The sequence below is a fragment of the Amia ocellicauda genome, chromosome 7, assembly GCF_036373705.1.
Source record: "Amia ocellicauda isolate fAmiCal2 chromosome 7, fAmiCal2.hap1, whole genome shotgun sequence".
NCBI lineage: Eukaryota > Metazoa > Chordata > Actinopteri > Amiiformes > Amiidae > Amia > Amia ocellicauda.
Window position 1 is genome coordinate 1,440,955 of NC_089856.1, and position 14,800 is coordinate 1,455,754.

At 49.0% G+C, this 14,800-nt stretch overlaps 1 protein-coding gene across 2 annotated transcripts in view; it reads left to right on the top strand.

The window, feature by feature from the left end:
* The window catches only part of LOC136752478 (collagen alpha-1(XI) chain), a 99,628-nt gene extending 85,172 nt beyond the window's left edge, over window positions 1-14,456 (top strand). Inside the window, exons 53-66 of one of the 2 annotated variants that reach the window (XM_066707825.1) lie at window positions 2,501-2,554; window positions 3,818-3,871; window positions 4,190-4,297; window positions 5,108-5,161; window positions 5,472-5,525; window positions 5,713-5,820; window positions 5,939-5,992; window positions 6,084-6,119; window positions 8,624-8,677; window positions 9,804-10,065; window positions 10,250-10,362; window positions 10,492-10,560; window positions 10,955-11,188; window positions 11,537-13,984. In XM_066707825.1, coding sequence (XP_066563922.1) covers window positions 2,501-2,554; window positions 3,818-3,871; window positions 4,190-4,297; window positions 5,108-5,161; window positions 5,472-5,525; window positions 5,713-5,820; window positions 5,939-5,992; window positions 6,084-6,119; window positions 8,624-8,677; window positions 9,804-10,065; window positions 10,250-10,362; window positions 10,492-10,560; window positions 10,955-11,188; window positions 11,537-11,683 — 1,401 coding nt within the window. In that variant the 3' untranslated portion in view covers window positions 11,684-13,984. Of the gene's footprint in view, window positions 1-2,500; window positions 2,555-3,817; window positions 3,872-4,189; window positions 4,298-5,107; window positions 5,162-5,471; window positions 5,526-5,712; window positions 5,821-5,938; window positions 5,993-6,083; window positions 6,120-8,623; window positions 8,678-9,803; window positions 10,066-10,249; window positions 10,363-10,491; window positions 10,561-10,954; window positions 11,189-11,536 lie in introns of both variants that reach the window. The other variant, XM_066707824.1, reaches the window with a different exon arrangement.
* The last annotated feature ends 344 nt before the right edge of the window (window positions 14,457-14,800 follow it).

Here is a 14,800-nt window from a genome sequence, read left to right on the forward strand (position 1 = left end):
GAAGAGTGAGTGTTGTATGTCTGTGTGTGTGTGTTGTATGTGTGTGTGTGTGTGTGTGTGTGTGTTGTATGTGTGTGTGTGTTGTATGTGTGTGTGTGTGTGTTGTATGTCTGTGTGTGTGTGTGTGTTGTATGTATATGTGTGTGTTGTATGTATGTGTATGTGTGTGTTGTATGTCTGTATGTGTGTTTGTGTGTTATATGTCTGTGTGTGTCTGTGTGTGTGTGTTGTATGTCTGTGTGTGTGTGTTTGTGTGAGTGTTGTATGTCTGTGTGTGTGTGTTGTATGTCTGTGTGTCTGTATGTTTGTGTGAGTGTTGTATGTCGGTATGTGTCTGTGTGTTTGTGTGAGTGTTGTATGTCTGTGTGTGAGTGAGTGTTGTATGTCTCTGTGTGTGTGTGTGTGTGTTGTATGTCTGTGTGTGTGTGAGTGTTGTATGTCTGTGTGTGTGTGTGTTGTATGTCTGTGTGTGTGTGAGTGTTGTATGTCTGTGTGTGTGTGTGTGTGTGTGTGTGTTGTATGTCTGTGTGTGTGTGTGTGTGTGTGTGTGTTGTATGTCTGTGTGTGTGTGTGTTGTATGTATGTGTGTGTGTTGTATGTATGTGTATGTGTGTGTTGTATGTCTGTATGTGTGTTTGTGTGTTATATGTCTGTGTGTGTCTGTGTGTGTGTGTTGTATGTCTGTGTGTGTGTTGTATGTCTGTGTGTGTGTGTTTGTGTGAGTGTTGTATGTCTGTCTGTGTGTGTGTTGTATGTCTGTGTGTCTGTATGTTTGTGTGAGTGTTGTATGTCGGTATGTGTCTGTGTGTTTGTGTGAGTGTTGTATGTCTGTGTGTGAGTGAGTGTTGTATGTCTCTGTGTGTGTGTGTGTTGTATGTCTGTGTGTGTGTGAGTGTTGTATGTCTGTGTGTGTGTGTGTTGTATGTCTGTGTGTGTGTGTGTTGTATGTCTCTGTGTGAGTGAGTGTTGTATGTCTGTGTGTGTGTGTGTGTGTGTGTTGTATGTCTGTGTGTGTGAGTGTGTTGTATGTCTGTGTGTGTGAGTGTTGTATGTCTGTGTGAGTGTTGTATGTCTCTGTGTGTGTGTGTTGTATGTCTGTGTGTGTGTGTGTGTGTGTTGTATGTCTGTTTGTGTGTGAGTGTTGTATGTCTCTGTGTGTGTGAGTGTTGTATGTCTGTGTGTGTGTGTGTGTGTTGTATGTCTGTGTGTGTGAGTGTTGTATGTCTGTGTGAGTGTTGTATGTCTGTGTGTGTGTGTGTGTGAGTGTTGTATGTCTGTTTGTGTGTGAGTGTTGTATGTCTCTGTGTGTGTGAGTGTTGTATGTCTGTGTGTGTGTTGTATGTCTGTGTGTGAGTGAGTGTTGTATGTCTCTGTGTGTGTGTGTGTGTTGTATGTCTCTGTGTGTGTGTGAGTGTTGTATGTCTGTGTGTGTGAGTGTTGTATGTCTCTGTGTGTGTGAGTGTTGTATGTCTGTGTGTGTGTGTGTTGTATGTCTGTGTGTGTGTGAGTGTTGTATGTCTCTGTGTGTGTGAGTGTTGTATGTCTGTGTGTGTGTGTGTGTTGTATGTCTGTGTGAGTGTTGTATGTCTGTGTGTGTGTGAGTGTTGTATGTCTGTGCGTGTGAGTGTTGTATGTCTCTGTGTGTGTGAGTGTTGTATGTCTGTGTGTGTGTGAGTGTTGTATGTCTGTGCGTGTGAGTGTGTGTTTAATGATGGTACCAGAGGAGAGCAGCTCTAGCCCGAGGCGCAGTGTGTGATTTGCTCTCTGAGTCCCCGGGCTGTTTCTTATGCAGCTTCACTAGAGCTGAGCTCCGTGTCTCTCCTGCAGCCCGGCTGAGGTTTTTTGGGGGGGGGTGCTTTTTTAAAAATTCTGAAGTCTAGTCACCCCCTCCGGCCAGGTTCGAAGAAGATCCAGTTTGGGTGTAATTAACGCTCCCTGCTGGCTCCATTCCATCAATATCATTCCTCGGGTTTCCTTGGAGGGATAAAAAGTGAAGTAGTGAAGCACGGTCGATACACACCGGGGGGGAGAGTTCCTCTGTCCAAACTGGGGAGGCGAGGATTAGACACACATATCAACTCTAAAGTGTCGGTCCAGGAGCTGCTGTATCTGACCCGCAGGAGCCGAGCTGTGTTGTGTTCTCATGCTGGTTAAACACAACGAAACTATTCAAATCAAATGTAGATCCTGAGACACTGACCCACTCACATTTAACCGCTTTGAACCGTCGCTGGCAACTGAAGTTTTAAACACTGATGACTCTGAACGGGATGACATTCGTACGAGAGTGAGAGGTGTAGGGATGCCAGGGACTGCGGCTCTGTGATTCACTGGTTTCTCAAATGGGCTTTATAATGTTGAGAAGATACTGAAGTACCGGTCTTCTACAATTCCACCATCACTGCATTGTGTGTGTGTGAGAGAGAAAGGGATCAGACTCTTTCTCTCTAGGTTTCTATCTCACACTTCCTCTCATTCTTCTCTCCCCTCTTCTTCTCAGGGACCTCCAGGAGCTTCTGGGGAACCAGGACCCTCTGGGGCCCCAGGAAAAAGGGTAAGTTTCCCCGTCGCACTGAGGGCTTCGAAAGAGCAGAGGACAGAGGACAGGGGACAGGGCTCAGGTCACAGGGCTCAGGTCACAGGGTATAGGGCACAGGGGACAGGGGATAGGGGACAGGGGGCAGGGTTCAGTCTGAGTCCCTGTGCCATCCTGGTTGTATTTATTTATTCATTTGACTTATTTTACTGTCCCTTTTGCCTTTCCCACTCGGTGACGTCTTGAGCGCCAGTCGGGAGAGACAGCCGCACCAAATAGACCGCCAATGCAGAGTTTGAATGAAAACAAAACCCCCATAATAACGTAATCATGAATAAATAAACCCCAATCACGGATGATGACGCAGAATGCCGGAGATGGGGCTCTGTAACGAGCGAGGTGAAGTGAAGTGGCAGGATATGGTGGGGGCATTAAGTGCCGCTTGAAGGCTCCAGCTCCTGGCGTGTTTCCAGGGAGATGAGTTGTGCCTCTCCAAGTGCTCTCCAGAGACGGCCACGCACCCCAGCCGTCCCCTGCAGACCGGCCTGGCCGCTCCTCCGGGGTCTGCTCCGGCCCGCGGGTGAGCGAGGGAGGTTCGGTCAGAGGGGACGGAGATAAAAACAGTAATAATAATACTAATAAAGCGAGAGAAAGACCAGAATAAATACACGAGAGGAGGCTGATATTGCCATCCTGTGGACTTTTAAAACGCCACACGATTCAATAAGCGCTACGATCAGAATAAACACTGTGCTGGTCCCTCTGCCCCGCAGCGATCGAGGCAGGTCTGTTTTATTCATTTATTCAGTGTTTATCTTTCGGTGGTGGTTGTTTTTCCCTGTGAACCTGCCCCGCGTCATCAGCCAGCGTTGGCGATGACGGTCATTGACTTTATTATTTTCTGATCGGCGGCGGTAGAGGCCCGGCTAACGAGTCCGCGCTCGTATTAGATGGCTTTTGACTGCGGTATAAAAAGAGAAGCGGGATGGCGGTAAACCGGTTTGAGGCCCTCCTGCTCCTGCTGCTGCTCCGTGTTGGCAGAGAGCGCATTTGCATTGCAGCTGCGTTGAAAGTTGCTCCGCAGCTCCGCCGTGAATTGCATGAATTAGGAAATGCAATCTCCGGCAGCCATGAAACTCAAACGCAGGAATCTGGCATTTATGTATTCACGGCAACTCTTGATCGTGTTCGCATTTACAGATGTGTTTATCGTTTGTTTTGTGTCTGATTGGGGTCTCTCTCTCTCTCTCTCTCTCTCTCTCTCTCTCTCTCTCTCTCCAGGGTCCTCTGGGAGCGGCAGGGAAAAACGGCAAGCAGGGGATGAAAGGAGCCAAGGTGAGGGAGAGAGAATTGATGACGGCTGGTCCTTTATACACACAGGGTTTGGGTTTGCAGAATTGCTTTCAATGCTGGAGCCGTATTCTCACTGAATACTGAAACTCCACTGCCGTGAATCAGATAATCACCAGGCACGTGATGGAGCAGACACTAACACAGCAAGTCCCTGGGACAGTGCAGGAATATCAGATGACACTTTTCTTTTTCTTTGAGGGGTTACTATTGATGTGTTGATTTATTTTGTGATGTTCAATGAATTCTTACTCTAATAACAGGATTATTATTATTCTCTGTGTTTGTTCTTGTTCTTCCCAGGGCGAGTCGGGGTCCGAGGGGCTGCCAGGGAAGACGGGGCCGGTGGGGGCCCAGGGTCACCCAGGGAAGTATGGACCCCAGGGGCTGCGAGGCATCCCGGGACCAGCCGTGAGTCTACTGCACACGCACATGCCGCACATGCCTCCTTTATTTCCCTTTTCTTTCTCCTTCTTGTCAGTCTGCACATCCATTGTCTTTCTTTCTCCTCCTTTTATTCCTTGATCTTGGACCTCCTCCTCTTTCTTCACATCCTTCTCTTTCCCTATCTCCTCCACATTCCTTTCCTCCTTCCTCTAAGCCTTCACATCTGTCCACCTCTCTCTTTCTCTCTTCCTCTCCTCCTCCTCTTCCCTCTGTCCTCGTGGCTCGGTCAGAGGATGGGAGAACCAACACATACACACACTGTACAGTCCAGGGCAAGGGGATCGAAGGGGTCTCTCTCTCCTCTCCTCTCGAGGGTCTCCCTCCTCCTTTCTACCGAGCAGCGCGATGATAAAGACTCCTTTTCAGAAAAAAGCCGAGACGACCACAAAAGCCTCTGCAGCGCGAGACATCTTCTTTAATCTCCCCCCATCGCTTCTCACATATACAGAGTGTTAAATTAAAACGTCTGCTTTGAACGAGGTGTTGTGTAAACACTTGCCGACACCATCCCCGTCTTAAAACACGACACAGACGGCGGATCGCCTCAGACATGGACGGCCCCCGTAGTTTCACCAGCTGGCGTGAGAGCCGCAGTGGTACAGTGGAATTTGGGCGTCCGGCACACGGCCCGCTTGGCAAAGGAGACCGGGCCTCGACCACCGCAGACTGCCTGGCGTCTTGATGTCCGTTAGTGGCGCTGTGCTGGTGTGATGGTCAGAATTGGCAGAAAACCTTCTCTCTCTCTCTCTCTCTCTCTCTCTCTCTCTCTCTCAGGGAGAACAAGGGCTGAACGGCCCCCCAGGACAAACCGGCCCCCCAGGCCCGATGGTGAGTTGAAATCCAGTCCTCGATGTCACACTCAGACCAGCTCAGTCCAATACAGTCAGTAACCCCGGCTGAACCGCAGTCACCGGACAGTACTTTGTGTTATGGTTTTGCCAGTACAGACAGGTTTCCACGAGTCTGTTCTCCTTCGCCACCATCAACAAGGAAAAGTGAAGGAAAACGAATTTCCTGAAGTGCGACTGCAGATCTGTGTGCAGCGGGGCTGGCACTCTCTCACCACTGGTTTAAGGTCATATTGTTTTAAATCTGCATCCTCTGTTGTTGGTAACACTCTGTCCCCTCTGTTTTCCAGGGCCCCCCCGGTCTGCCCGGACTGAAAGGAGACCCTGGCAGGAAAGGTGACAAGGTCAGTCCCGCCTCCCCGTCCCCATCCCGTCACTGGGTCACACCTACACCTACCCTCAGCCCTAATGCCGTGACCCCCCACCCCCACTATGTCCTCTCCGCTCGCCGAGGCCGGCTTCGGTTCGGTCAACCACACGTACTAGGGAAATGAAGCACCGCGAGTGACGCTGTCCTCTCTCGCTCCGCAGGGCCACGCCGGACTCATCGGTCTGATCGGGCCCCCGGGAGAGATGGGGGAAAAAGGGGACCGAGGTCTGCCGGGGAACCAGGGCACCCAAGGGCCCAAAGGAGACGGGGTGAGTGGATCTCTTGTTTGGAGGTGAAGGTGTCGGTGCATCTGAGGGCCGCTCGGACAGCAGGGCCTGAGCGGCGGGTTTGGGTGGGTTCACAGTGTCCTGTGCGTTTCCCTGACAGGGCCTCGTTGGCGGTGCTGGTCCCGATGGCCCCCCCGGACTCCCCGGCCTGCCTGTGAGTACTACCACACTTCTGTACCCCTCACCCCCCACACCTTTCACATTTGGCGCGGCGGTGCTATAACCACGCTCTCCTTCTCCGGCAGGGTCCTCTCGGGCAGAAGGGATCGAAAGGCAACCCGGTATGTAATCCCCCCCATTTCTCACTCCTGTCCCGGTGTTGTAAACCCTGTGGGGATTGTAATCGCGCCCCTGGCACGGGTCCGATCCCGGACGTGAGCCGGTGCCGCCTGCATGGAGCAAATGGTGTCACGGCAGAGTGCTGCGCCAGGAACGATGCCTGGAGTTACTGGCTCTGACTATTATTATTGTTTTATATCATTTTAACTTCCCCAGTTAATTCTGATTTTACAGTGATTCGTGGAAGAGCGTGTTGCTGATGCCGTCCGTACGAACCCCTGTCTAGTCGGTAGAGTTTTGTGGATTTGGTTGTTTTTGTTCTCGTCTTAAAATCCAGCTCGGCGTCACTCCTGCCAAGAAAAGAGATTAAAAAGAAAGATCCCTGGCTGTGTTAAATGGGTAGAGAAGGAAGTTTGAGTCTTCACTCCGCTTGTGCTCACTCTTCTGTTCACGAATTACGGGCACCGCATCAACCCCTGTATTGCGGGGTTTACAGATTTGTCACGGCGGCTGTTCAGAGAAAAAAGGAAGGAAGAAAGGAAAAGAAAGGAAACAAAACCCACTCACTTCCCTGGATTGTGCGGCGGCTGCTGCTGCTTTGAGGAGACAAAGCGAATCCAGCTGCCGGTTTCTCAGAGTTCACTGCTCGGTTTCTGTGGGTCGAGAGCCGTGCCGTGCCGGGGCGCAGGCTGGCGTGTGTGCGGCGTCTCTCTGTGCAGGTGTGCGGGGATGTACAGTGAGGGAAAAAAGTATTTGATTTTGTACGTTTGCCCACTGACAAAGAAATGATCAGTCTATAATTTTAATGGTAGGTGTATTTTAACAGTGAGAGACAGAATAACAACAAAAAAATCCAGAAAAACGCATTTCAAAAAAGTTATACATTGATTTGCATGTTAATGAGGGAAATAAGTATTTGACCCCTTCGACTTAGTACTTGGTGGCAAAACCCTTGTTGGCAATCACAGAGGTCAGACGTTTCTTGTAGTTGGCCACCAGGTTTGCACACATCTCAGGAGGGATTTTGGCCCACTCCTCTTTGCAGATCCTCTCCAAGTCATTAAGGTTTCGAGGCTGATGTTTGGCAACTCGAACCTTCAGCTCCCTCCACAGATTTTCTATGGGATTAAGGTCTGGAGACTGGCTAGGCCACTACAGGACCTTAATGTGCTTCTTCTTGAGCCACTCCTTTGTTGCCTTGGCTGTGTGTTTTGGGTCATTGTCATGCTGGAATACCCATCCATGACCCATTTTCAATGCCCTGGCTGAGGGAAGGAGGTTCTCACCCAAGATTTGATGGTACATGGCCCCGTCCATCGTCCCTTTGATGTGGTGCAGTTGTCCTGTCCCCTTAGCAGAAAAACACCCCCAAAGCATAATGTTTCCACCTCCATGTTTGACGGTGGGGATGGTGTTCTTGGGGTCATTCCTCCTCCTCCAAACACGGCGAGTTGAGTTGATGCCAAAGAGCTTGATTTTGGTCTCATCTGACCACAACACTTTCACCCAGTTGTCCTCTGAATCATTCAGATGTTCATTGGCAAACTTCAGACGGGCCTGTACATGTGCTTTCTTGAGCAGGGGGACCTTGCGGGCGCTGCAGGATTTCAGTCCTTCACGATGTAGTGTGTTACCAATTGTTTTCTTGGTGACTATGGTCCCTGCTGCCTTGAGATCATTAACAAGATCCTCCTGTGTAGTTCTGGGCTGATTCCTCACCGTTCTCATGATCATTGAAACTCCACGAGGTGAGATCTTGCATGGAGCCCCAGACCGAGGGAGACTGACAGTTATTTTGTGTTTCTTCCATTTGCGAATAATCGCACCAACTGTTGCCACCTTCTCACCAAGCTGCTTGACGATGGTCTTGTAGCCCATTCCAGCCTTGTTTAGGTCTACAGTCTTGTCCCTGAGATCCTTGGACAGCTCTTTGGTCTTGGCCATGGTGGAGAGTTTGGAATCTGATTGATTGATTGCTTCTGTGGACAGGTGTCTTTTATACAGGTAACGAGCTGAGATTAGGAGAGTCCCTTTAAGAGAGTCTCAGCTTGTTACCTGTATAATAGACACCTGGGAGCCAGAAATCTTGCTGATTGATAGGGGATCAAATACTTATTTCCCTCATTAACATGCAAATCAATGTCTAACTTTTTTGAAATGCGTTGTTCTGGATTTTTTTGTTGTTATTCTGTCTCTCACTGTTAAAATACACCTACCATTAAAATTATAGACTGATCATTTCTTTGTCAGTGGGCAAACGTACAAAATCAGCAGGGGATCAAATACTTTTTTCCCTCACTGTATATGGCCGGGGGAGACGGATCCAATCCTCTCATTCTGTGGTTGTCATTCCATCTCCGCACCTAATTAGTTAATTGAATTAATTCCGTGGACAAGAAGCCAATCCAGTTGTCTGTCTGACACCGGCAGTAAGACTAAACCCAGAGACCCGGAGTAGACTGCCCTTTGCCAAGGCAGCCTAGGTAATTAAATCTCTGTTTTCCAGGGACCCACTGGACCGCGAGGAGACACAGGCCCTGCTGGCCCCCCCGGGCTCCCGGTGAGTTTCCTGACATCTGTGACTGTGTACCGGCACTGGGGGGAGATGTGTACATATATGAGTGTGTGACCTGTAAGTCTCCCTGGATAAGGGTGTCTGCCAAGAAATATATTATACAGACGGGTGACAAATTAAAGGAAAAACCTGAATAAATTAGTGGAGGAACATAACGAATGCAGATGACTCCAAACAGCTTCACTGCATGACACAATTAAGCAATTAACATCCCATCATGCTCTGTGGCATGTATACAAATGCTGAGGAGGCCCAGCTGACCTCCATTTTGGATCAAGATGGCAAGAGGAAAGGATCTAAGTGACTGTGAATGAGGGGTCATTATTGGGGCACGAATGACAGGAGCTTCAGTCACAGACGCTCAACTGGCTCGTGTTCTGGACAAGTGGGAGAGTGCATGTGTGGGACACCAAGAGACCGGGACAGGCCTGACTGCTGGACCCTACAGTGAGGGGGTCCGGAGGCTCTGTTATGCTGTGGGGGGCATTTTCCTGGTATGGTTTGGGTCCACTTGTCCCCTTAGAGGGAAGGGTCACTGCAAATCATGACCTATGGTGACACATTTCTGTCCTGATGGGAGTGTCTCTTCCAGGATGACAATGCCCATCCACAGGGCATGAGGGTCACTGAATGGTGTGATGAGTGTGAAAATGATGTGACTCATATGCTCTGGCCTTCAGTCACCAGATCTCAGCCCAATTGAACACCTATGGGAGATTGTGGACCGACGTGTTAGACAGCGCTCTCCACCACCATCATCAAAACCCCAAATGAGGGAATACCGTTTGGAAGAATGGTGTCCATCCCTCCAGTAGAGTCCAGAGACTCGTAGAATCTGTGCCAAGAGCATTGAGGCTTCTGGGGCTGTGTTGGTTTTCCTTTAATTTGACAACCGTCTGTATACACACACACAGGTGTCTAAGGTTAAAGATGAGACCTTCTCAAAGGCAGCAAGATGCAACTGAGGAACTAGGAGGGAGGGATTGGGAAAGGAGAGTAAGAAAGGGGTAGAGTGGCAGGACAAGGGAGAAGAGAGAGAGAGGGAGAGAGAGAGAGAGAGGTATAGATAATGGGTATCCAGGCTCAAGTAACATCTCCCCCCCGACACCAGGGTCCCCCGGCCACCATGATCGAGCCCCTCCCCCAGGAGGGCCGCAGGAAGCGCCGGCGCCACACGGGCGACATGGTGCAGGGAGACGTGGTGCAGGGAGACCAGCCGATGGAGGACGAAGCCGGCGGCATGGAGGAGGTGTTCGCCTCGCTCAACTCCATGAAGGCCGAGGTGGAGCACATGCGGAAGCCGCTCGGCACCCAGGAGAGCCCTGCCCGTACATGCAAAGAGCTGCAGATGTGCCACCCTGACTACAAAGACGGTGAGGGGCCCCCCAGCAGTAAATATATAGAGAGAGAGAGCGAGAGGAGTGAGTGACTGGGGCCCTGCCTGCTGCAAGACTTGGCTTTTTAAACTATATTGCAAACCCACAGATGGTCTTGTGTTTACCGGTGTTATGGTGCGGGGTCGAGTTCTGACGTTTCTGTCCTGATCTCCCACTGCAGGCGAGTACTGGATCGACCCGAACCAGGGCTGCCACCGCGACGCCCTCAAGGTGTTCTGTAACTTCACGGCCGAGGGCGAGACCTGCCTGTTCCCAGACAAGAAGGCGGAAGCGGTGAGTGTTTCCCCCCCTCCGCCCGGAGAGGATCGACTTCAAAACCCATTTACCATTTAGGACATAGAATGGCAGAGCGTAGAATTTATTGTGACGGTCTGTCCATGTCCCCTGCGTTCCCTCCTGCAGGTGAAGCTCGCCGCCTGGAATCGGGAGAAACCCGGCACCTGGTTCAGCCAATTCAAGAAAGGAAAGCAGGTATGGTCCGTCACCTTATTCCCGGGGGGCTCTGGGGCGTCTTCATCGACCGGAGTCTGCAGCTCGCGTCTCTCGTAACTCGTGTTGTGTAGGTCTCTTCGGGGACACACTATTGGGAGACACAAAACTCCACGAGGCGTCGGGCTGGGTGTCAGTGTCTAATCTCCAACTGGCACAAGACGTCTCTCTGAATTATTCTGCATAGACAGCCAGGCCCAAAGCTCCGCCACCTTCCCTGAAAGCTCACCTATAGCAATTTGAGAAGGGGCGAATGTGTGGCAGGGGATAGTTTAGTTTTTTATCTTCCCTCCCTAATCTGTGCAAGGCCATGCTGCTCCGCCGAGTCTTATCCGTGGCACCTCTAACCTCCTCTCTCTCTCTCTCTCTCATGCAGTTCTCCTACATCGATTCGGAGGGCAACGCCGTGCAGGTGGTTCAGCTGACCTTTCTGAAGCTGCTGAGCGCCACAGCCCACCAGACCTTCACCTACAACTGCCAGAACTCGGCCGGCTGGTACGATAGCAGCTCCCGCAGCCACCAGCACGCGCTGCGCTTCCGTGGCGCCAACGACGAGGAGCTGTCCTTCGCCAAGACGCCCTTCATCAACGCCCTGTACGACGGCTGCCAGGTGTGCATGCCAGCTCGCCCGGCTCCCTCCTCTCTTGGCTGTGCCGGCTGTAGTTCAGTTTAGTTGATTGTTTTTGTAGTTTTTTCCCCTCAACACTGTATGATTTAGTTTTTAATTTAGCTGATGCCTTTATTCATTCAAAACATGAGCTGAACATTAAAATATATAAATATAATAATGAAGAACATAGTGCAGCGACCGGGTGAGAACACTGTGCTGCAAAACATAGTAAATAGCAGAGTGAGGTGCCGGAGTAAAGAATAATTAGGCTTTGTTTGGTTTGCCATGACCTGTTTACGTGAACCACCAGAGACTCACAGATGCTGCTGTTCATGTCTTTCTCCTCAGTCCCGGAAAGGTTACGAACGGACGGTTCTGGAGATCGACTCTCTGAGAGCCGACCTTCTTCCCATCACCGACGTCGCCGTCACAGACTTTGGCAGCAGCAACCAGAAGTTTGGGTTCGAGCTCGGCCGTGTTTGCTTCAACGGTTAAAGCCCCGGGAATGAAAACAAAGTAGCCACGTATTTTTTAAAGCAATAAGACTTTTGTGATTGCCACAAGCAATATTTATATATCTATTTTTTTGGTTTTGTTTCTAATCTGTGGTGGGTTTGTGGTATGTTTTTTTTTTTTTGCAAGAAACTAAAGAGAAATGGACAAACCACAGAGGTGAGGTCATTGTCATGTGACTTTGGAACATCCAATAGGATCGGAGCCGCCATGATCCGGTGACAAAGCAGTAACGTGATTGGACAATGCCCTGTGACGATTGGAAATGCACATTTGATAAAGGGAAACTCAACGACGTATATTTTTCATTTGTTTTTTTTGTTTTGTTTTTTGTCCTGTTTTCTGCTGATGTATAAAGTTTGCCTTTTCTCCATAAAGGAGAAATGTTCAGGGCTTCTCCAAAAATATTTTGGGTGGAAAGCTATAGTCAACTACATTAGATCTATGTTGATTTTACTTTCACAAGACAGAAAGAGCAAACGTCACGCGGCAGCAGAAGCTTGTGTTCCCATGTTTTTTGGCGTGACTGTTTGTATTACATTAACATAAAGCTCTTCTCAGAGTATCTCCCACCGGTACACAAACCTGTGTATCAAACTAAGACTTTATTATCAGCAAAACAGAAACAAACTAAACCTTTTTGGTGCTTGATTGCCTGCCGTCACCGATAACCGAAATACTCTCGGGCAAGGGGGTTAGACTTCAGGTATCCAGGGGGCACTGGCTGTTACTGGCCAATTAAGCATTTAAGTTTAAATTAATTGATTAATTTTTGACTCATTTAATGTCTTTTTAAGGTCCAATACACACACAAAAAAACACTAAGTCTAGATACAGGCCATGTATATCTGTAAAAATGTGCATTACTCCAATTCAGATAAAGCAAAGACGTGAGAAGCCAGGAGATACTGTGGCACCCTCCCCGTCCCAGAGCTGCACAGTGGTTTACACGCTTGACCTGACCTTAAAGTGAGCGCCTTACTGGACCCGTTTACAAACAAAACACAACCTGCGACCAATAAGGACTGTAATGAGTAGGGCGTCAGCGTGGGAGAACGCTCTTAAGAATACAACTCCCAGGATTCAGATAAAGTGGACCTGACACTGACGGTACAACACTGCCTCAAGCATCCATTGTACTGTACTGTCTGCTAACCTTGCTTTTTTTTTGCTTTTTGTTTTCATGTTATTGTGTGTGTGTGTGTGTGTGTGTGTGTGTGTGTGTGTGTGTGTGTGTGTGTGTGTGTGTGTGTGTGTGTGTGTGTGTGTGTGTGTGTGTGTGTGTGTGTGTGTGTGTGTGTGTGTGTGTGTGTGAGAGAGAGAGTGTGTTACTCAACAATGGTGCTAAAGAAAACATTTTATTATAATTTTATTATATCTGTTTCTAATTTTTACTTGGGGGGTGGGGATGGCTCGAAGGGCAGCATTGAACAGAGGCCTACAGGTGCCCGAGCTGCCCCTCCCACACGTGTAACACAATTCCACTCGCTGCCGGTCCGGGAGAGGGACACCGTCTCGCACTCCTGCCGACTACGCTCTGATTCGTTTGTATGGAAAACAATAATCATGACAAGCCACTTTGAACCTGCCTCACGAACCCTCACAGCACACGCACTCGAGCGTTATCGTGCGTGCCCGAGGTCTAGCGTAGCGTATGTATCGTTAGACACCAGAGCCGGCCTACACAGACATCACTGTCTAAACTAGGCAGCGAGGAAAACGCCAGTTAAAGAGAAGTTCTGTTGTGTATGCCTACCCCTACACACTCCTCTTCACTGATACACTGTCTTTAGATTTTAAACACAGATTTTAACCCTCACGAAAAATATTGTTCTGTAATTCATTCATTCCGTTAGATTCTCTATATCATCTAATTCTATCACTGACTTACATGTTGCAGCAGGAGCCTGTGGCCTAAAAACCTCTCTGCACAGAAACACCTTTTTGATTTTCGTATCTTCCTCGATTCTATGTTTACATTTGTCGCTGGGAACCTCTGACCCGAGAGCAGATATTCTGGTGCTAATACAAGGAATACTCGAGTTGGGGAATCGATCCCACTATTTAAATCTGTAGCCATGGGCACGGACGCACAGTGAGACGCCCCTCCGACCGCCATGGATTCTGTCAGCAGCAATACAGGAAAACGGCCTTCATTACGTGCTGTAAAAGTGCTGTATTGTGTGTCTGTTAACTACGGTCCCGTTTAACTGTGTGGGCATGCTCTGTACTGATGTAGATGAATATTATGCACTATCATGTTTAATAAAACACTAAGACATACGGTTGGGTTACTTTTGCTGATCTACAGATTGTTACATTTGTGTTATTTTTATTAGTTTGTTGCGTGTGTGCTAGCCTAACCTGAACCCCATTCTGTACATAGTATCCGTACAGCACCGCGATGGCCTGGCGACTCGTGCCACTGCAAGTATGTACATAATAGCAAAGTGCAATTAAAGGTCTCTTTCCCGATCATCTCTCAGACTGCGAGAGGATGATCCGAGCCCGTATTCCCCACTGCTACACAATAAAACTATCAGCATCTCAAGCAGTACAGCTTCAATCCTCCCCCTGCCCCCCAAAACCCTGTTTGTATAGCGTATCTGTGGTACTAATTTTATATACTGTACAGTTAAGTCTTTAAGAACAACAAGCGAACAAAACTCAACCATTGTTGCCTGAATAAGAATTGTATTTGTAAAAAAAAATCAAATGAGTACGAATTGAAATAAAGTCATTTTGTTAAAGTAAACCAGGTGTCGTTGTTGGGGTTTTCACCTGGGGGGCCTTGCATTGCAGGGGACCACCCTGATACTGGGATGTAAAGGCACCCTGTTATAAAGGGAGGAACGTCTCTCAGTCACAGCAGTGTCAATGGAAATCACAAAAGGTTTCTAAAGCGTCTGAAATTAATGTTTGTTGGTTCTCTGCGGTGGTGGGGGGTCAGGGATGCGTTTGCTTTATATGGTGACTGTATTCGTGCTCCGAGAGCGCCGTACGAAACCCACAGTGTGCGAGACGTCCCTATATCACACAGACAGGTCTTGTTTCACCTCCCGCTTCAGTGCTACTGCACAACCCTACACTACACACACA